This window comes from Leptodactylus fuscus, chromosome 4 (assembly GCF_031893055.1).
Source record: "Leptodactylus fuscus isolate aLepFus1 chromosome 4, aLepFus1.hap2, whole genome shotgun sequence".
Lineage (NCBI taxonomy): Eukaryota > Metazoa > Chordata > Amphibia > Anura > Leptodactylidae > Leptodactylus > Leptodactylus fuscus.
The window spans coordinates 27,090,950-27,113,783 of NC_134268.1; the positions used below are offsets into that span (position 1 = coordinate 27,090,950).

Sequence of the window (22,834 nt, forward strand, 5' to 3'; positions counted from 1 at the left end):
AGACTCCCCTTAATGAATATTGTTTTTGTAGAATTTGTGAAATCAGAACATTATCTAAATGACTTACCTGAGAATTCGGACATTTCTTCCATTGGAACTTAAAGCCGTATTACTGCCATAGACATCAGTATATATTGTGCCAGTGATTTTGATCAGAGAACCTTAAACATAAAAGAAGATGTGCAGACATAGTGGAACTACTGAATCATTTACGTAGTAATGTCATTGCTTCACTGGGAGGAGCAAAATCATTCATTACGAGCCAGGTTTGTTAGAAATTATCCAAAAATTTCAGCTACAACCAAACCCAAAATTCTTGGGGTTTGCCACTCACGAATCATTATTACACTTTGCGGTCACGGAAGGTGCGAAAAAAAAAAAAAAAACACTCATACTCACCTTTCCTCATCTCTGCTGCATTGTCCAGTCTTCCATCTAGGGTATCCACAGTGTCTTCCAGCCTCCTCTGTGAAGTCAGTGGCCCCAGGTAACCATTGAAGCCTGTGATGGTGTGGACACCATCTGCACAGGCCTGACATCTGCTATATAACACCCCTGTCCCTCTAAATCCCATCCCTTGATGGATAAGTCATAAAAAGTGTAATACCGTCCAGCTGCAACATTATTAAATGTGGTTATAAAGTTTGTATGCCAGTTTTGGTTACAAATTCTGAATTCTGGCACATTTTCATTACTAAACATGGTATGCAGGGGCATATCTACCGGGGTAGCAGCAGTAGCAGCTGCCACAGGGCCTGGGACGTAAGGAGTCCGTAGACAGCTGCTAGTAGTATGTTTTTTTGTTTTTTTTTCTTAATAGTCCATTGCCGGCTGGAGTTGCTCCAGCCGGTAATGGGCCCTATTTACTTACCAATCCTGGCAGTGGCGGGGATCAGTAAGTGATGCCACGGGCCCCACAAACACTATTATTATACTCGGGAGTCTTTTTAGTCCCCCAAGTATAATGATCGGAGGCCCGGGAGACATAAGGGAAGATAAAAACACTGTTGCTTACCTCTCCAGGCTCCAGACAGGCTTCAGGCCTACTTCTGTGACGTCCCTGACGTCTCATGACCGGGGCATGCGTCCTGGGTCATGTGACGTCCCGGACGTCATTGAAGATGGCCGATACGATCGAGGAGTGCAGTGGAACCGGGGATAGGTAAGCAACAGTGTTTTTTTATGTTGGTATCCATGTTCATGGATGTTCACAGTGGGGCCTAATACTGTGTTAAGGGGCCACTATGGGGCATAATACTGTGTGCATGGGCCACTATGGGGCATAATACTGTGTGCAGGGACCACTATGGGGCATAATACTGTGTGCAGGGACCACTATGGGGCATAATACTGTGTGCAGGGACCACTATGGGGCATAATACTGTGTGCAGGGGCCACTATGGGGCATAATACTGTGTGTAGGGGCCACTATGGGGCATAATACTGTGTGCAGGGGCCACTATGGGACATAATGCTGAGTGTATGGGCCACTATGGGGCATAATACTGTGTGCATGGGCCACTGTGGGGTGTAATAGTATGTGCAGGAGCCACTATGGGGCATAATACTGTGTGCAGGGGCCACTATGGGGCATAATACTGTATACTGGGGCCACTATGGGACATAATACTATGTGCAGGGGCCACTATGGGGTGTAATAGTATGTGCAGGAGCCACTATGGGGCATAATACTGTGTGCAGGGACCACTATGGGGCATAATACTGTATACTGGGGCCACTATGGGGCATAATACTGTGTGCAGGGGCCACTATGGGGTGTAATAGTATGTGCAGGAGCCACTATCCACTATAGAGCGTAATAGTGTGTGCAGGGGCCACTATGGAGCGTAACAGTATGTGCAGGGGCCACTATGGGGCGTAATAGTGTATATAGGGGCCACTATGGGGCATAATACTGTGTGCATGGGCCACTATGGGGCATAATACTGTGTGCAGGGACCACTATGGGGCATAATACTGTGTGCAGGGACCACTATGGGGTATAATACTGTGTGCAGGGACCACTATGGGGCATAATACTGTGTGCAGGGGCCACTATGGGGCATAATACTGTGTGCAGGGGCCATTATGGGGCATAATACTGTGTGCAGGGGCCACTATGGGGTATAATACTGTGTGCAGGGGCCACTATGGGACATAATGCTGAGTGTATGGGCCACTATGGGGCATAATACTGTGTGCAGGGGCCACTATGGGACATAATGCTGAGTGTATGGGCCACTATGGGGCATAATACTGTGTGCATGGGCCACTGTGGGGTGTAATAGTATGTGCAGGAGCCACTATGGGGCATAATACTGTATACTGGGGCCACTATGGGGCATAATACTGTGTGCATGGGCCACTATGGGGTGTAATAGTATGTGCAGGAGCCACTATCCACTATAGAGCGTAATAGTGTGTGCAGGGGCCACTATGGAGCGTAACAGTATGTGCAGGGGCCACTATGGGGCATAATAGTGTATATAGGGACCACTATGGGGCATAATACTATGTGCAAGGGCCACTATGAGGCATAATAGAGTGTGCAGGAATGCGGGAGGGAGGGGGGGAGGTTGGGGTCTTTGGCATCATTTGGGGGGGGGGGGGACCATGTCAAAAGTTCACCACGGGGCCCTGCCATTCCTAGTTGCGCCCCTTATGGCATGTTTAGTTTATTGTTGGGAGACCGCTCTTAAAAAATTAAAAAAAATCACCCAAAGGATCAGCCCCTATAAATGAGTTATCCCATGAAAAAGCATTTATTACCTATTCACAAGCTAGGCGACAAATTTATGATCACGGGGGGGGGGCTTTACCGCAGAGCCCTGACTGATCACTAAAATAGGGGTCCCAAGCCCACTTTAAAGAGGAAGGATCTTGGATGGATCAATGGTCACGCACACTGTTATTGTAGTCAGTCTCAGACTATTGAATATAGCCCAGCCCAGTACGGACGCTACAGTACTTCATGACACTTAGGCTCGATTTATACAGTTTTGTTGAAGGTCTTAACAAATATGAATTTATCCGATACCAGGAGTCGGTTTTAAACGGTATAAGATGCAAACTGAAATATCAAAATAAAACAATTTTAAAGCCATAAATACCTGGAGTCCCAGAAACTGGTCCTATACTGTTAATCACTGGGGTGTAGTACGTTCTCACCTGCAAAATCATGTAATGTAAAAATAAATGTAGCACTGCCTAATCCAGTACACAGATATGTTTTTCCTTAAACAAAATAAACCTTGCTGTACAAAATATCTGATTTGTTTTAAGTACCGTACTGAATAATCCCCTATTCTATAACTGACACTACATACTGTATATCATCTTAAAGAGAAACTTTCACTACCTAAAACAATTCCAGATCTTTGTATCATTTAATAGTTGCTTCATCACTAGTTCCAGCATCGTTTGAATTTTTCTCTTGCCCCCATCATTCCTGAGCAATCAATGCTGTCAGTTTTGGTCTCTGATTTATTATTTAGGCTCTGTACTGTCAGGAGGGCGGGGTCAGGCAGGAGCAGTCCAGGGGTGTGATTTGGAGATCTGTTACTGGCTGCTTCTGTTTGGTGCTCTGATTCATGCACCCCCCCTTCTGACACCACCCACCTGATATTACAGAGCTTTTCCACTGTTTCAGCAGCCTGCCTGTTGTCTCTTGTCACTTCCTGTAACTCAACCCCCTCCCTCTTGTTGAATGGTACACTGATGTATCACAATACTTATGCAGATCAGATGATATGCAGATGCCTGTAGAGAATGGACTCAGTGTTATCTGTGTGTTTACCTAGAGAGATAACAGACTGGACTTTATTAGCAAACTGCAATTAGCTGAACATATTGTCCTGCCCACACTGAGTGAGGGACATCACTTGTCTTATCTCACAGGTCCATGGTTATAGCAATGCTGTGTATACAATGGGAGAAATAGGTTCACGTAACAGGCAAACAAAGCAGCATTTCTAAAGCAATATATTTAGGAAAAGCCTTCAATTTACATAAGCTTCCAGTATAGATAGGATCCTAGAGATTTGACAACCCCTTTAAATAGCACATCAGGCACCAAAACTAACTGTTACTCTAGAATGTAAGTGCCCATTTTTCTTGTGGTCGCGGGCATGCGCAGTCTTCTCTGCCCGAGGCCTAGAAGGTTGAAAACCAGCTCCGGCAGAAGACGCACAGAGAGGCAGATTCCTGAAGAAGATGGAGGCGTCGCTGGAGAGTTCTCTTGCAGCAATGGGGACGCCCCCAGTGCTGTTTGAGCATGCTGTTTCCTGCATACACGCGCTCCCCATTGAAATCAATGGGAGACTTTTTTACCTATTGATTTCAATGTGATTCGCGCGTATGCCGGCACCCATAGAAATTAATGGGATCTGTTTTAACGCCGTTCATTCTGAACGAGTTTACCTACAGAATGAGCGGAGCGTAAACTCCGTGTGAAGGCTTCCTAAAAGGAAAATGCAGCTATTCCACCCCCTTTTCTTTACGTAATGTGTGGAAGAGATTAACCAGACTCTCAATCACTTTGCTGGTTCTGTGAAATGCAGTGGTTTTTCTGCTGCTTTTCTGTAACAGCACAAAAACTGTGCATTTCCACAATGCGGGGCCTTAGGCTGAGGCCCCACGTTGCAGAAACGCAGCTTTTTTTTGTTGCAATTTTTTTTTTTTTTAATGTAGATTGTGAGTCCCATATAGGGATCAAAATATAAATTTTTTCCCTATCAGTATGTCTTTGTAGAATGGAAGAAAATCCACGCAAACACAGGGAGAACATACAAACTCCTTGCAGATGTTGTTCCTGGCGGGATTCGAACCCAGAACTGCAAGACTGCAGTGCTAACCACTGAGCCACAGTGTTGCCCCTTGTTGCAATTTTTTGAGCTAAAGCCAGGAGTGGATTAGGCAGAAGGTAGATGTATAAGAACTTCTTATATATTTCCCATTCCTTAGATATCCATTCTTGGCTTTGGCTGAAAAAAAAACCATAACAAAATCTGCAACAAAAAAGCTGTGTTTCCGCAACATGGGGCTTCAGCCTTAGTCTAAGGCCCCATGTTGCCATAAACGAAGCTTTTTTTGTTGCAGATTTTGTTGCTTTTTTTGAGCCAAAGCCAAGAAGGGCTATCTAAGGAATGGGAAATATATAGAAAGCTCTTATGTTTCTAACTTCTACTTAATCTATTCCTGGGTTGGCTCAAAAAAACTGCAACAAAAAAACATGTTTCCGCAACATGGGGCCTTAACCTGAAGGAGTTAAAAACTCATTAGAATTTAGGTCAAATGCTCAGTCATTAATCAGCAAGCTTCCGGCACTCCATCTCTTGTGAAACTACAACTCCCTGCATGTTCCATTCACTTACAAGAACAGCAGAGCAAGGATGAATGGTGGGAGTTGTAGTTTTACAACAGCTGGAGTGCCGAAAGTTGTCTACCCCTGTATATCATGTAGAAGAAAATGTTAGTAACAAATTGATTTTCATACCTGGAAAGTACAAGTCCAGTAGTATCCATAACAGGTTACGCTGGAGGTCTCAGAAATGTCGTCAACACTCACTCTCACTAAGTAATTGTCTTCCGGCATGGGTCTGTAACATAGGAAAATAATACTTTATATTTATGGAGGGTTTTTTTAGAACCATAGCTTCATATAAAAACACATCACATAAAGGCACTCCTGAGAAAATGACAAATGCAAAACCTGTTTTTCTGTATTACTTTCACACCTAGGATATGATAGCTTGAATTTACAGGCCCAAAACATGAGGCTGCACTACTGCTGGGTTATAACGACAATGGGTACTGTCAGGTGTAATGATGTCATTTAAATACACATATATATTTATGCACAGTGATATGTAAGTTACAAGTATAAGATGTAAAAACTTTTTTTTTTTTCACATTTTTAAATGCATTACAAGTTTGCTTTTTCAATGTCTTCTGGTATGATGCCCTGTTCACATCTGCTTTTGTGTGCTGTAAAAGCACACGGACCCCATAGACTATAATGGGGTCAGTGTGCTTGCTGCACACTGCCCGCACGAATCATGTGGACATGGGGTCCATGTGCTTTTACCATACCTCCTAACTTTTGAAGAACTGAAAGAGGGACAAAATGTGCGTCGCCGCGGCAAATTTAGCCCCACCCACTTTTGTGTTGACTCCGCCCATTATCATTAATTTTTCATATGCCTGCACACAGTATAATCCTCCTACAGTCACCCGTAAATTATATGTCCCCCTCTATCTCTCCCCTAGTTTCATATACACCCTTCATCTGCCCCCATTTCATGTCCCCTCCATCTCTGCCCCCAGATTCATGTCCCCCATCTCTGCCCCCAGTTTCATGTCCCCCCTCCATCTCTGCCCCCAGATTTATGTCCTCTCCATCTCTGCCCCCAGATTATTGTCCCCCCATCTCTGTCCCCAGATTCATGTCCCCCCATCTCTTCCCCCAGATTCATGCCCCCCATCTCTACCCCTAGATTCATGTCCCCTCCATCTCTTCCCCCAGATTCATGTCCCCTTTCTCTGCCCCCAGATTAATGTCCCCCACTCTCTGCCCCCAGATTCATGTCCTCTCCATCATTGCCCCCAGATTCATGTCCCTCCATCTCTACCCCCAGATTCATGTCACCCATCTCTGCCCCCAGATTCATGTCCCCCCATCTCTGCCCCCAGATTCATGTCCCCCATCTCTGCCCCCAGATTCATATCCCCCCATCTCTGCCCCCAGATTCATGTCCCCACATCTCTACCCCCAGATTCATGTCACCCATCTCTGCCCCCAGATTCATGTCCCCCCATCTCTGCCCCCAGATTCATGTCCCCATCTCTGCCCCCAGATTCATGTCCCCCATCTCTGCCCCCAGATTCCTGTCCCCCCATCTCTGCCCCCAGATTCATGTCCTCTCCATCTCTGCCCCCAGATTCATGTCCCTCCATCTCTGCCCCCAGATTCATGTCCCCACATCTCTGCCCCCAGTGTCATGCCATCCTCTCCTGCATCTGCCTCCAGTTTCACGTTCCACCTCCACATTATACTTACCTTCTCCTCGTTCCCCCACTGCTCTCTGCGCGCCTCTCTCTCACTGGCGCACAGTTGTAGACGCGATGTGACGTCATCACATCGCATCTACAAGCCAGTAGCCGGCAGCAGCGGCGAAGCAAGGAGCTGACACTGGTCAGCTCCTTGCTTCAGCCGCGTATGTGTTCAACTCGGGAAATCGGGACATATCTCCCTCCAACCGGGACCGCGGGACATGTCACCGGAATTGTGAATGTCCCGCGGAAATCGGGATGGTTGGGAGGTATGCTTTTACTGCACAGTGCTTGCGATTGCGTTTGTATTCCATTCGGGGGGTCTCCATGCGGACTTCCCACGGACGGAATACAAAAACAGATGTGAACCAATCCTGACATGCCAGAACATAACACATTGAGGAAATGAAGTATTGAATCCACACTAATTTTCTGGCATACAAATAGCACAATAGCATGTGCCCTTTTGCACTAAATATTGAGCTTTTTTCTATAATTTATCTGACTCTCATACCAATTTGGGAAAAAGTGGGCAAAATGTCGACTGACAAATTCTATTATAATTTGCAGGGTTAGGCTGAGGCCCCACTTTGCAGAAACGCAGCTTTTTTTGCTGCAGATTTTGCTGCAGTTTTTTGAGCAAAAGCCAAGAATGGCTACAAAAGGAGTAGGAGATATCTTAGGAAGCTCTTATACTTCTAATCAATCTAGTCTTGGCTTTGGCTCAAAAAAAGCAGCAAAATCTGCAACAAAAAAAAGCTGCATTTCCGCAACGTGTGGCCTCAGCCTAAAGGTAGCAGCACACGACCATGTGTTAGCCAGATTTATCAGCTTGAACTAGTATAACAGTATAGTTATCTATGATGTTAGGAGTCCCTGCCTCCCAGCAACATACTGTCCCGTATCAATTACAGTATGAGACAGCGTGCTTGTACACATGACGTCTGTCTGCCCCTTCCCTGAGCTTGAGGTCTGGGTTTTCGATCTGGCAGACTCCCTTTAGAACTGGCATACTACACACCAGTCTTAATACATCAGATGATTGATTGGTTGGAGCTATGGGGGTCTAGCAGCTGCTCATCTCAATATTCCTACGGTTACAAAAATGTTCCGCAACAGCCAGTAATTGGCTAAGCAGCCATCTCATCTCTTGTGGGGATGAAAGGGTCTATAAAGTAAAGGCCAGTGGGGGAAACATTAGATTGGGAACAGGGTGCGTGAAGATCACTTCTTTGACTTTTCAATCCATTCTGAGTGGAGTTGAGCCGATCTTCCGATTTCCGATTATTTTCCAGCCGATCCCGATCGTGAAATTTGCTCGATCACTGATCGGAATCCAATCTTTTCCAATCCTGATCACTCAACCCTGGTCAATGCTTCTCTATGGGAAAAGTCACTTTTAGGGTTGAGCTGATCTTGAGATTTCAAAATCCGATTTCCGATCATTTTCCAGCCAATCCGAATCACGATCGTGAAATTTTCTCAATTGCCGATCGGGATACGATCTTTTCCAATCCCGATCGCTGAACCCTAATTCAGAGCATTTTGCCATGTATCTGCATAACCTGGCCAATGTAGAATGTCCTGGCACCCCCTAGCACCCAGTTGCATAAGGGGGAAGTTATCGTAGTTAGGATGCTAGTTTTCTGGTACACATTTCTAAATAATTTTGGCACATCCTATGTTAATGCAACAAGAGGCATAGCTATACAGGGTGCAGAGGCTGTGGGGACCCAAAGGATCCTCTATACCATAATAATATGGCAGTATTATACATAGCACATGGTAAGTGAGGGCCTTCTTATAGATTTTGCATCAGAGTCCAAGAGTATCATATTACACCTCTGAATACAAACAGTTGTTAACACTGGCCTATTACATGCCAGTGTATATTGTGTAACTGGTCCTATTGTCTTCTAGTAAAGATCACACAGCAACCACATGTACGACCCCAGCAAATGTACTTTACAATCAATGGATATCAGAATTGCCAGTGGGTATAATACTGCTAAAACAGGACTAAAGAGATCCAGATGCCACCCCCATCCTACATACACTTCTTTCAAGGCACAGGTCCAAACAATTTTGGGTGCTGTCAATAAGTAATGGAAGTAAAGGTTCCGTTCACCAAGAATTAGATGAAGAGGCCGAGTACCTGGTGACGCAGATGATCTGTGTAGCGTGGCTGGAATCTTTCTCTACATCACATGGGAATGAACGGGTCGATGAAACCAGCTGGACTCTATTGCCCAGATTGGTATTTCCATCTCCATAGTTGAACTGGTTGGCATCTGCAAAACCTAAAGAGAAAAAATAAGCAGAGAGTCAAGAGAGGCAACTGTACAAGTTATATCAATATATTGTATGACATAAAAACAATATACAGGTATAGCACGTAAAGACTGAAAATATGAAATTAGATCAAAGGCCCTCTTGTCATAGAGATGCTCCCTTGGCTTTCATAAGAAATCTTTCATGTGTAACTCACATTTCATTTACATTTTTTTGGTATTGTGTACTTCGGGTAGTACATAGAGATGAAGCATTTACAAAATGGGGATGGTCTCTTCAAATGGCTTTAACTTTGGTTTTATTCCACCTAGAAAAACTGTGTACGGACTTTCCTTAGTAACAGCTCAGTTAGAGGGTTTCTAAGGACTATGTTACAGCCTGTTTTATAACAAAAAGTAATTTAAATAGGATAAAAAAGTATTTACATCAATAGTAGAGATGAGCGAACAGTAAAATGTTCAAGATTCGATATTCGTTTCGAGTAGCCCCTCAATATTCGACTACACGAATCGAATATCGAACCCTATTATAGTCTATGGGGGGAAATGCTCGTTTCAGGGGTAGGAAACGTTCGATCAAATTATACTTACCAAGTCCACGAGTGAGGGTCGGGCTGGATCCTCTGTGCAGTCTGATCCTTGCGGTGTCCCCGCGGCATCTTCCGGCTCTGAATTCACTGTGCCAGGCATCGCACTACAAGCGGACATGCGCAGTCGGCTCTGCCCAGGCCCGATGCCTGGCAGAGTGAATGAAGAACCGGAAGACGCCGCGGGGAAGCTGCACGGAGAAGACTTCTAAAGGTAGGAGAAGAACCAGCGTTGATTGGCCGACTGTATAGCATTCGGCCAATCAATGCTGGTTCTGCATCGAAATTTTCCATTCGAATAGCGAGTGGTATTCGATCGAGTACGAGTATTTCGAATACCATAGTATTTGATCGAATACCTACTCGATCGAGTACTACTCGCTCATCTCTAATCAATAGCGAAAAAAAGTGGTAGTTACACTTCAAGTGAAATTGTGGAACTCAACCTGCCCAACGTCTAACAGCAGAAGTTGGGGAGAAGTTGAGAAGTACCCATAAAGATGTCTTACAGAGAACCTGCCACCTACATTGGCACTTGATGGATCCTTTTCACAGCTTTACTCTTTGCATCAGCTTACACCTGATGATGATGTCCAAACTTAAAGGGGCTTTGCAGGCAAAGAAAAAATTTTTAAACGGTCTTTTCTTTTCTTTTAAATCTTATTTTATTGAAATTTTTATATATTTTACATCTCTTATGAACGGTACAAGATAAGTAGTAACAATTCAAACAAATTAGTTACAAGAAATTACGTACAAAACCATGTAAGGTAAAGATGGAATAAGACCTCTAAGTCGTTTTCATGTAGATATGAGAAAACAATAAAGACAATATACAGCCTAGTTGCGTCCATGTCTGCTTCATTACGTGAAGAATCGGAAAACTAGCAATAAAGTCAAGATGTGTCCAACAATGAGCACACACCAAACATAAACTGGGGGGAAGAGAGATGGGGGGGGAAGAGAGAGGAAAGTAAAGAAAAGGGTTTAGGATGACAGAATGGGGATATATCAAGACAGCGTAAGTATATCCAACAAAATCATAGCGAAAGGGATTTCCACCAGGGTGCCCAAATTTTGAGATATTTGTCATGGGATCTCTCTTTCCAACTGATTAGTTCTTCAAATCTAGCGATTTGATGCATTTTTTCGAGCCACAAAGCTACAGGTGGAATGTCAGATTTCAACCAATAGAGCGGTATCAATTGTTTAGCTCCTTCTACAAGATGAGTCAAAAGATTTTCTTTCAATTTAACACCTGGTGATAATGGCTTCGACAAGAGAACAAATTCTGGAGTCAGCACATAATTCGACTTCAAAATGCGATCTGGGATCTGGGACTGAATATCTTTCCAGTAAACCTGTATGAGGTCACACGTCCACCAGATATGTAGCATGGATCCTGTTTGTTTTTTACATCTCCAGCATAAATCAGTGTCAGAAAGTTTCCTATGGCGAAGCCATTCTGGTGTTTTATACCAACGAGAAAGAACTTTAAAATGTAGTTCTTGCTGCCTTACGCATGTAGAAAAACCATTGGAGTTTCTGAGGATCAAAGCTGTATCTTCCTCTGTCAATTTAACATTTAATTCTTTCTCCCAAGAGGAGATATAGAGAGGTTTGGAAGGGGAGCTAGAATTGTAGAGAATGGACTTACACTTCGAGATAGAACGTTTCATGGGATCATCAGAGTTTAATATAGTTTCAAATGGTGTTAGCGCCCTCTTAGAGGAAGTGTCCAACGTGAGTTTCTGAATAATCATTTGGAAGTGCGCATAATGTAAAAAATTCAAACATTTTGGCGTCAATAAAGATGGTAGCTTATGAAAAGAAAGTGGTTTTCCATTTTCTGTCAAATCTCGAAGCGCAAGTCCCTCCAACAGATTCCAGAAATCCATATTGTGTGTGCCATGTGGCAAAACTATATAAGGTATTACAATAGCTGGTGTTAAGGGGGAGGGGGGATTAAACGGTCTTTTAGTGCTGTCAATGGGTTAATAAGTCCACTCAAATACCTTTAGCAGTGTTTTGAGTGATTTCTGGCTTTCTCTAGGAGCTTCTGGTGTCCTCTGGATTTGTTTACATTGATAGCTTCCTGCTGTCTTAGCCGTCAACTACCAGAATGCATTGCAGTTCACTTCCGCTCCCACTAGCTAGCCCACTACTAGCCCTGCCTACCTAGTTATCTAACTATCTCAGTCCTCCAATCCCCATCCCAAACCAAATATACTTACCTGTCCTGGATATGAGGTTCTGCTGTCCTTTCCTCTGTCCACACCGGGGATCCTGCGCAATAGAACGCCAGCAGAAGCCACGCATGCACTTCTGGCAGCGTTCTATTGCACAGGCTCTCTTGTAGAGGAAGCGATGGCTGGCAGAAGCACAGAAAGTGAGCATTGGTGAGTATGAGGGGGGGGGGGGGGGAGAGTAGTGCTGGCGACCTCCTGACTCTGGAAACTCCAAAACAGAACATAATCCAGAAATCAGAAAATGTGCCTGGGGAAGTCACATCACCGCCCCAAGCATATGGGTGAATATACTTTTTTTTTTTTCAATGGGAGTAGATTAGAAGTTAGGCTGCGGGGAAGGGGTTTAGCTTGTGGGAAATTTTAAATTTATCCCAAACAGTCCCTTTAAGCTATTCAAGATAGGCCATGGATACCTGATTCTGGGGGCCCCCAGATTAATCAGCTGTACGGAGTCGCATCCAGCACCTATACTATACACTATACAGGGCTGGAAGCAGCAGCCGGGAGCCGTCACTGCAGTTCAGCCCTCATCAAAGTCAGTAGGAGCTATACAGCGGATGGAGTTTTGTGTTTCCGGCCCTGAATAGTGTAAAATACAGCTGATTGGTAGGAGGGGGCAGCTCTACGGATAACCCATGAAGAGCTGAAGCCTGGACAACCCCGATAAGACACTTTCTGAAATATAACGCATATTTGTTATGTAATGTGAGGCTAAATAGGATCAAAAGAAATGAGAGGAGGAAACGAGGATTTTTTTTATATTTTTTTTTATCTAAATTTCCCCAATGTGCTAAAGATAACTGGTATAGCACTGTATACTTACCATATCCTGTGATTGTAAGTCTAGTTGCCCCGTTCCGGCTGCCATAATTTGGTGAAATCTGTTGTATCATGACTTGTCCGTCTGCAAAGAAAGTCAGTAAAATGGGAAAAGGGATTTGTATGTTAATAACCAGGTCAATGTATTTTATGTGCTGTTTTGTTTCTTTCTTTCATTCTCTCTAATCCGAAAAGAATTTTACATTTTATGCGTTTACTCTTTTCCTGGCAATTGTTCTACAGAGGAAATATATCTACACTGAAAATTAGGGTTGAGCCGATCTCGAGATTTCAGGATCGTTTTTAAAATTCGGTTTTCGATCATTTTCCAGCCGATCGCGATTGTGAAATTTTCTCGATCGCCGATCGGGATCCGATCTTTCCCCATCTCGATCGCTCAACCCTAATGTAGATTTTCCCACAATGATTGGCCAGTAGCCAGGCATTGTGGGAACTAACATGAGACTACGATCCCACCTAAAAAGATCGGGATCGTAATTCCGATCGCGATCGTGAAATTTGCTCGATTGCCGATTGGCATCCGATCTTTTCCAATCCATATTGCTCAACCCTACTGAAAACTCCTTGGAAATGGTCAGCACATTTTTTGTATATCATAGTCATTAAGGATGTACTGTAAGAAAATCTTCCTGAAAGTGTGAGGCAAATGCATATAATATTGGGGACTGCACAGATCTATCTGCTAAATATGATGATGGATGTAAGGACAGTATATTACAGAAATAAGTCAGTACTGCTATAAAATATTGTACCATTTGGCTAACAGGATGAAAAAATCGTTATCAATCTGTCATATTCATAAGGGCAGAGTGCCCCTCACCTCTATGGCTCCATTGTTACTTTCAGGTTGGTGTGTATACCTATGTACTATACATATAATAGAACTATTCTTATGGTCATATCCAGGGCTGTCTCTGTCAGGGCGATTTGGGACACTAAACCACCCACAGGTCCTTATGGACTGGGAGTCTAGTGCCCTAAATTTCCCTGTCATAAAACCATCCGTGCCCACAATAAAAATAAAAAAAGCTTTATACTCACCCTGTGGCTATCCTCCCTGTGCTGGTTCTTCACTGAAGCCAGAGGAGTACATAGTTTTCTGTGGGATCTGACACTTGGATCACACACAGATCATCTGTTCCGATGGTCTCCAAGAGATGTAAGTTGCAGTAGAGGATGAGGAGCATGTGCAGGAAGCTCTTATTCAAGTAATAGGAACCATGTTGCAATTCCCCAGAACCACCACTATAAAGTGCAAAGGTTTGCAGGTCTGCTCCTATTACTTGAAAGCTGTCAGAATAGTAATCTGTATTGGGTTCAAGTGTTGGATCCCTACAGATTACATAATGGTGACCTGAGGATGGGTCATCGGTATGAAGACTCTGGGGCTGTAAAACCACTATAATAGTGTATTGTTACACACTGCTTTTCTGAATGCTGCAGAACTTAAACCGACTGTCCAGTCAGCGGCTACAAAAATCGAAGTCAGTACAACTAGGGAAAGAGTACCTACAGTTTATTTTCATCAGATCTTGCTTTTTGATTGATTTTTCTAATCTATTAGATCAGAGTTGTAATCTTTGACCACAGTTTAGCTACAGTGACTACACGGAGACTGAGGTAGTCTAAGACACACCTCCTGACTCATCATTGGTTCAGCATTTTGTTCTGTCCTCCCACAGCAACTCTGCCTCTTCTGATTGGTTGTTAGTAGAGATGAGCGAACAGTAAAATGTCCAAGGTTTGATATTCGTTTCGAGAAGCCCCTCAATATTGGACTACTCGAATCGAATATCGAACCCTATTATAGTCTATGGGGGGAAAATGCTCGTTTCAGGGGTAGGCAATGTTCGATCAAATTATACTTACCAAGTCCACGAGTGAGGGTCGGGCTGGATCCTCCGAGAAGTCTTCTCCTTGCAGCGTCCCCGCGGCATCTTCCGACTCTGAATTCACTCTGCCAGGCATCGGGCCTGGGCAGAGCCGACTGCGCATGCCCGCACTACAAGCGGGCATGCGCAGTCGGCTCTGCCCAGGCCTGATGCCTGGCAGAGTGAATTCAGAGCCGGAAGACGCCGCGGGGAAGCTGCATGGAGAAGACTTCTAAAGGTAGGAGAAGAACCAGCGTTGATTGGCCGACTGTATAGCATTCGGCCAATCAATGCTGGTTCTGCATCAAACTTTTCCATTCGAACACCTACTCGATCGAGTACTACTCGCTCATCTCTAGTTGTTAGTCTATCATAGGCTCAACAAAAAGTCCGTGTATGGAGAATGGATTTCTATTACTAACAAAGGTAGAATGATCATAAAGTGCAGACTACTAAAGCACCGATAGTGATAGTTTTCACATAAATTACAGAAATTAACAGTGTCAGACTGAGGTTTTTGGACCTGTCAGATAAAATTATTCTGAGGGTCCATCCTTGGAAATAGACCATAGTACTGTTCAAATTTGGGTATCTTATGATGGACTATTAGTGACTTAGAGCCTGGGTTCTCTGCAACCTCCTCTAGTACTTTGGTGGGCCAGTCCAACACTGGGAATGAACCATAAAAATGGGGGAGTCAGGGTTGCTCTAAGCTTCTGATGCACGTACAATAGCTGTGCGTCTGATCCTTGATCACTAGCTATATTCTTCTATGACAACATAAGTCCACTCTTACGTAAAGTGCAAAAATGTGATAAGTGACTGCCAGACAAATCTGATGCTGCTTATCATGAACAGTTTTACAAAATGGAGTCATCAGTGTTTTCAAAAAAAATCCTGTTATGTAAGATAAATACATTGTAATTTATGTATAACAACTTACATGTAATGTGAATGGAGACACAGAGAAGAAGAATCACCACCGGAGACATGGTGTCACACTCGGTGTCTGGCTCCAGCCGTAGCTACAGATATAACAGATGGAAACATGGCAGTGTTACTTACACATTAGGATTCAAAGGCTGGATACATACTCAGCAATAATGTTAAGGGTGAAGTCACATGCAAAAATTTGTTGCAATTGTTCAATTCATCTGAATTAGGCTTGCAGAAATCCATGTGTTTGCTGCCTTAACAACCCAATTCAGATGAGAACGTGATATTAAAGTGGTTGTCCAGGAATTCGGGTAGGAGAAACAACAACAAAAAAAAATCATACTCGCTGTGCCCAGTTCTCTGGTGTCTGCTGTCCAGTCCAAAATGCATCATACTTTTGCCGGTGGAAATTCTGTGCCGCACGTGACTGCTCAGGCAAATGGCCTCAAGAACCACAGGAAAGGAACCGGTGACATATGGGACACCAGAGCACCAGGGACAGGTGATTATTAGAGATGAGCGAGTAGCTAAATACTCGATATTCGATATTCATTTCCAGTAGCCCCTCAATATTTGACTACTCAAATCGAATATCAAATCCTATTATACTCTATGGGGGTAAAATGCTCGTTTCAGGGGTAGGCAACATTCGATCAAATTGAACTTACCAAGTCCATGAGTGAGGGTCGGGCTTGGTTCTCCGAGAAGTCTTCTCCACGCAGCGTTCCTGCAGCGTCTTCCAGCTCTGAATTCACTCTGCCAGGCATCGGGCCTGGGCAGAGCTGACTACGCATGCCCGCACTACAAGAAAATGGCCACTTACAGTCAAAGCGGCCATTTTCTTGTAGCGCGGGCATGCACAGTCGGCTTTGCCCAGGCCGATGCCTGGCAGAGTGAATGAAGAGCCGGAAGATGCCGCGGGGAAACTGCACGGAGAAGACTTCTAAAGGTAGGAGAAGAACCAGCACTGATTGGCTGACTGTATAACAATCGGCCAATCAATGCTGGTTCTGCATCGAACTTTTCCATTCGAATAGCGAGTGGTACTTGATTGAGTATGAGTATTTCTAATACCGTAGTATTCGATCGAATACCTACTCGATCGAATACTACTCACTCACATCTCTAGTGATTATGATTTTTTTTTAATGTTTTATATTTCCCGGCCTCCTCTCAGAATTGTGAAATTCTGGGACGACCTCTTTAGGTTGCAGATATTTCTGCTACAAATCTTCTGTGTATGTGAATATACCTTCAATAATACAAGTATGTAAGCAGCCATGTACTGTATAAATCTGGCATCTACAGTCCCTGTCAAATGTTCTGTCGCTTATCCATGTTGTGGAATCAAAAGCTTATAACCTGATTTTAAATTCATCTATTGGTTTAAGAAATGACTCACATGAAAGCTGAAACCCTCCCAAATGTGTTTTTTATTAAGAAAATCAATTGGCTTCAATGACGAAATATTGATCATTTAATGAACACAGAAAGGTCAGATTTTGGCAAGACAAAAGTTTTGTCGCCTTGTCATGTGATGCCCCCAATCCTAGTGTACAGCCTCACCGGTGCTCACTAATTGATCAGTTAATTAGTGGGTGTGTATAAGAAGAACTCCAGCACCCCAGACCTTCACTAGAACTGCAACTTCACCTCTGACAGCATGCCAAAACTCAACTCTGAGACCAAAGCCTTGATTTTATCAAGAGGCTGAAGACCAGATCCACTGCAGAGGTGGCCAAACCTTTAATGCATCTCAGCGTTAAGTACAAAGAATTAAAAAAAAGATTTGACCAGACTGGAGATGTTTTTGACAAGCCCAGGTCCGGCAGACCCCACATGACAATGGCTCGGGAGGAACGTTTGTTGGTTAGAAAATCAAAACCAGCCCCTCTTCCACTGCAGCAGAGCTCCAACAGGCCTGTTCACCTCAAGTCCCTGTGTCAACTAGAACAGTTTGAAGGATTCTGCCTCAAAATGGCCTCCATGGTCAAATCAGTGCCCAGAAGCCATCACTAAACCAAAGGCAATTAAAGGCCCACAGCCTGCTAAACGGATGGACACTGGAAAAGTGGCAGAAGGTGGATTTCTCAGATGAAGCTTCAGTTGAATTATACCACTGCCATTGCAAATACTGCAGGAGACCTACTGGAGCCCATATGGATCCAAGATTCCACCACCAAACTTACCGATTTTCTGGGTGTAAGATCATCGTCTAGAGTTACATTCAGTATGGGGGTATGCAACACATTTGCAATGTGGTAGGCAATATCAATAGCCTAAAATATCAAGAAGTATTAGCTTCCTCTTACATTCCCAATCATAAAAGGGATCACATTTTGCCACAGGCTGGTGCTCCATCTCATACATCCATCTCTACATTAAAGTTCCTCAAGACAAAGAATATGAAGGTGCTCCAGCACTGGCCAGCCCAGTCACCAGACATGAACATCATTGACCATGTCTGGGGTAGGATGAAAGTGGAAGCTTGGCAGACAACTCTCGGAGACATGTAAGACTGCATTCTCTGCTATTCCTGATGACTTCATTAATAAATTGTATGAATCATTGTCGAAACGCATGGATGCTGTCCTTCAAGCTCATGGAAGTCCCACAAAATATTAAATATGGCTCTAATGGCACCACAACTTCATTCACCAATGTTAGGAAACATATCTTTGTATTTGAACTGAATTATTGGTTTGATTTTCACATTACTTTATGTGGGCGACAAAACTTTTGTCTTGCCAAAATCTGACCTTTCTGATCAATATTTCAGCGGTGAAGCCAATTTATTTTCTCAACAAAAAAAAACATTTGGGAGGGTTTCAGCTTTCATATGAGTCATTTCTAACAGCAATGGATGAATCTAAAGTCAGGTTATAAGCTTTTGATTCCACAACATGGAAAAGCGACAGAACATTTGTCAAGGACTGTACATACATATACAGTACTGGGGAAAAGGCAAAAAATGCTGCAAAGTATGAATGCTTTCAGAAATAGAAGGGTTTATAGTTTATTTTTGCCGGTTTACAAAATTAAGTAAATGAAGAAAAGAGAAATGTAAATCCCATCAATTTTCGGTGTGACCTTTGCCCTTTGCCTTCCATCAGTTCTTCTCGGTACTTGCAGACAGATTTTGGCAGAACTCAGCAGGGAGGTTGTTCCTGCCGCCATCTTGGAGAACTAAGCACAGATCTTCTGTGGATGTAGGCTTGCTCCAATCCTTCTGTCTCTAAGTCATCCCAGACAGACCGGATGATGGTGAGATCAGGACTATATCTGTGGGGGCCGGATCATCACATCCAGGACTCCTCCTCCAAAGGGCAACGGTCACTCCAAATATTGATGGGAGTTAATTTTCTCTTTTCTTTCATTCACTTCGTTTTAATTGACAAAAATATACTATTAACCCTTCTATTTCTGAAACCATTCTTTGCAGGTTTTTCCTCCCTGCTTAAAACTTTGGTAAAGTACTATATACTGTATATACATGTCGGCTGCATCTGTCTGATTGACTAAACAAGTTCTTTGTACACTCTAGTCTATTCAGCAGTACAGAGGAGCAGTGAAGTCTCAACTCACATGCAACTTCCAGGATATGAGTTATACTGTAGATAGATTCAGGTAACAAGTATCATTGATAAATTACTATACAGTAAAACTACAGACAAGGATGGACTTTTTACTTGATGACCTTAGGATAGATCTGCAAATAAAGATCAAACCCTGAGGCCCCTTGAAGGCATTGTTTGGGTGAGCACTGTCGCCTTTCTGGTACTTACAAGACACATGGTTATACATTTGTATAGTGGCCGCGTTTCAATGGAACTGAGCTGTGCCTGCAGCATTACTTCCGTCACTCATGTTGGGACGAGCTGGCAAAGCTGGAAGATACTCTGACTCCAGCGGATTGCCCCGCTCGATTGCTGTGATCAATAGCAATCACAGGATTCAGGAGGTCCGGGGGCAAGACTGACCCTCCATCACCCCTCAAACCCTCGTTGCTCCTCTCAGAGTTCAGAGGAATGGCAATGGCAGCTAGGAGGCCGTACAATGGCCACCTGACTGTGTATACACTGTTCCCATAGGAATTAATGTGGGATTTTAGATTCCGGCTTCAAGTCCCCTTGTGGGACATACACAATAATAAACAAGCAAACAATAAAAGTAAAAAATAACAAAAAAAAAACCCTTTATATTTAAAAAATACATAACATAAACAAAGTCCCCACTATCCAAAAATAGCACAGTTTATAAAAAAAATAAAAATAAAAAAAATAAATATATATATATATATATATATATATATATATATATATATATATTCTACACTGCAATGAACAATGGGAAGAGTATGCAAATCTGTCTTCCATGATGTAATTAGGAAGTCAGGTGCCGCAGTGTTGCAAACCAATAGAGGGCACTCACTGGAATGTGCAAGCCTGTCTTTCCTGATGTAATTAGGAAGACAGAATCTCAGTGAAAATAGCCCAGTAAAGGCTGCTCCCTATTGTACTATTTTCACTGAGATTCTGTCTTCCTAATTACATCAGGGAAGACAGGCTTGCACATTCCAGTGAGCGCCCTCTATTAGTTTGCAACATTGAGGCACCTGACTTCCTAATTACATCATGGAAGACAGATTTGCATATTCTTCCCATAGTCCCTTGCAAAGTGGAGTGCTAAAGGCTTAATAAATCTTCACACACCTATATGGTGGTCTTTCCCCAAGGAGTGACGATACCCCCCTTGCAATGAACAAGTTAATGTATTTTGGTCACATTGCTTTTCCCAAAAAATAACAATAAAAACGGATTAAAATGTCATACATACCAAACCTTGGTACCTTGTGACCATTTTTAATGCAGAGTAAACAAAATACTGTACTATAAATTAGGATTGTGTGTTGCTTGACATGGACCCCAAGAAAAGATGTAAGAAAAGATGTATTATCTAAGGGAAAGGCTGCTTGGGACAGACCCACAGCAGGATGTGCGCAGGAAAATTCCACAGTAGACCCACCTGCCAGTCTTGATAACCCCTGTGCCAGGTAAAATGTGCCAACAATTTGGCAATTTTTTAAAAGCTGCAAACCTGAGGCAAGGCGTTTCATAAAATGGCACATTAGAAAGTTGTAGCACTCTTCATTTGTAAAGAATTACACTTATCTATATATTGCATTTGTGGTCTATAAGCATGCAGTCTGGATCCAGGACGATGCATTTTAATTGCAAAGATACGTTGTAGCAAACATTCTGATCTATATATTTATCTAATCTCTCTGTAATGAACTGTCTGTATCTAAGTATCTGCAATATTCCCTAATAATTCACATTATATATATACTGTACATGTCTATGCATATTGTCTTTGTTGTCTCTTCATGTTCTTATCTCCTTACCTGGCTGTGATGCTATATCAGTGACCAGACTTTGATGTTTTTGGAGATGACAGGTGTACGTCTTGCTCTGCAGACAGACTGGTTTATTCTCTTACCTCTCTGTATTTATATTGCATATTTTTGTGTCAACTGTGTCCAACATCTTCACATTACTTGAGGAATTTGTCATTGTCATAGTGTGACTGTCATCTATGTGTTCATATTCTCGTAAGAATTTACAGTTAGCTTGAGGCCCCCACTTTCGAGAAACATTGTACCTTTTTTTTTTTTTTTTTTGGTGTTTTTTTGAGCCAAAGCCAAGAATGACTACATAAAGAATGTGAATTATATAGGAAGATCTTATACTTCTCTCTTCTTCGCCACAAAAAACTGCAACAAAAAAAGCTGTATTTCAGCAACTTGTGGTCTTGATCTTAAAGGGGTAAGTTATCCCCTATCCATGGTATCAGGTACTATTGTCCCCCATTCTGAATGGAGCAGCAGTTGGGCCGCACATGCACTGCTCCATTCATTTCAATGGGAACGCCAGAGATAGCCAAGCACTGCACTACTAGACAAGGCACACTTAAGAAGGACATCCTTTACCAAGGTTTTGGCCTCCAGGTTTAATCTCTGTCTTCCTTCTCTGATACATAAGGATTAGAGATGAGCGAATAGTATTCGACAAATAGTTTTGAATACTTCCACTCCCATAGGAATGCATGTAAGCGGCCGAACACCAAGGGGTTAAGCGTCGGCCGGCGGTGCCGGCCACTAACACGCATTCCTATGGGAGCGAAGCATTCGAATCTACTATTCTCTCAACACTAATAAGGATCAAGTAGGTTTTGTGCCTTGTTATCAAGGTGATGATAATACCTGGAGTACGATCGATCTGATCAACATCACCTCTAGATCTGTCTCAGAGCTTTTGGTGTACAGTTTGGAAGCAGTTAAGGCCTTTGATCATCTCGGGTGGCCCTTTCTGTTTGCAACGCTGTAGACCTTTGGTCTCTATGGTCCTTTTTTGATGGCAATTATGGACCTCTAGATGGCCCTGACCCAGGATGTCTGCTGTGCCTGTGGTAAGTGTTTTCATCTTTCTTCACTTCGTTAATTTTAGGGCCATGGTTTTTGAGGTCCTTTTTTGTTTCACGGACATCGTTGACTATATAGAACTTCAAACTAAGTTTAGTCTCCCATTCTCCAATGAATTCTCGTACATCTGGATTAGCCATCTCATTTTTTGCGGCCCCCAGGACCCTATGCCTACCCTTTTAGAAAAGCTATGAAAATTTGAATCCTCCATGGCAGGCCTTATTTCAGATATTTATCATGTTTTGTCTGATCCTACTATGGAAAAGTTTCCCCGAAACACATATATGCAGAGGTGGGAAACTTATTTGGGTGAACCCCTGTTGGACCTATCCTGGACCATCATTTGGAGACGAGCAGCTAAGAGTTCTCAATGTATCACTTCAATATGTTTCTCCATTGGTACCACACCCTGGCCTTGCTCCACTCCTTTAATCCTACCATACCAGATGTTTGCTGTAGGTGTGGTGCTTATGGGGCCAACATATTTCATCTATTTTGGTTATGTCCTATAATCCAGCCATTTTGGCAC

At 43.1% G+C, this 22,834-nt stretch overlaps 1 protein-coding gene across 1 annotated transcript in view; it reads right to left on the bottom strand.

The window, feature by feature from the left end:
* Positions 1 to 21,321, bottom strand: part of LOC142200096 (fibrocystin-L-like) — a 207,602-nt gene extending 186,281 nt beyond the window's left edge. The window contains exons 1-7 of the mRNA XM_075270160.1: positions 21,229 to 21,321; positions 15,832 to 15,913; positions 13,001 to 13,081; positions 9,206 to 9,350; positions 5,495 to 5,597; positions 3,111 to 3,168; positions 68 to 161 (exon numbers count right to left, since the gene is read on the bottom strand). Coding sequence (XP_075126261.1) covers positions 68 to 161; positions 3,111 to 3,168; positions 5,495 to 5,597; positions 9,206 to 9,350; positions 13,001 to 13,081; positions 15,832 to 15,880 — 530 coding nt within the window. The 5' untranslated portion in view covers positions 15,881 to 15,913; positions 21,229 to 21,321. The remainder of the gene's footprint in view (positions 1 to 67; positions 162 to 3,110; positions 3,169 to 5,494; positions 5,598 to 9,205; positions 9,351 to 13,000; positions 13,082 to 15,831; positions 15,914 to 21,228) is intronic.
* Positions 21,322 to 22,834: the final 1,513 nt, after the last annotated feature.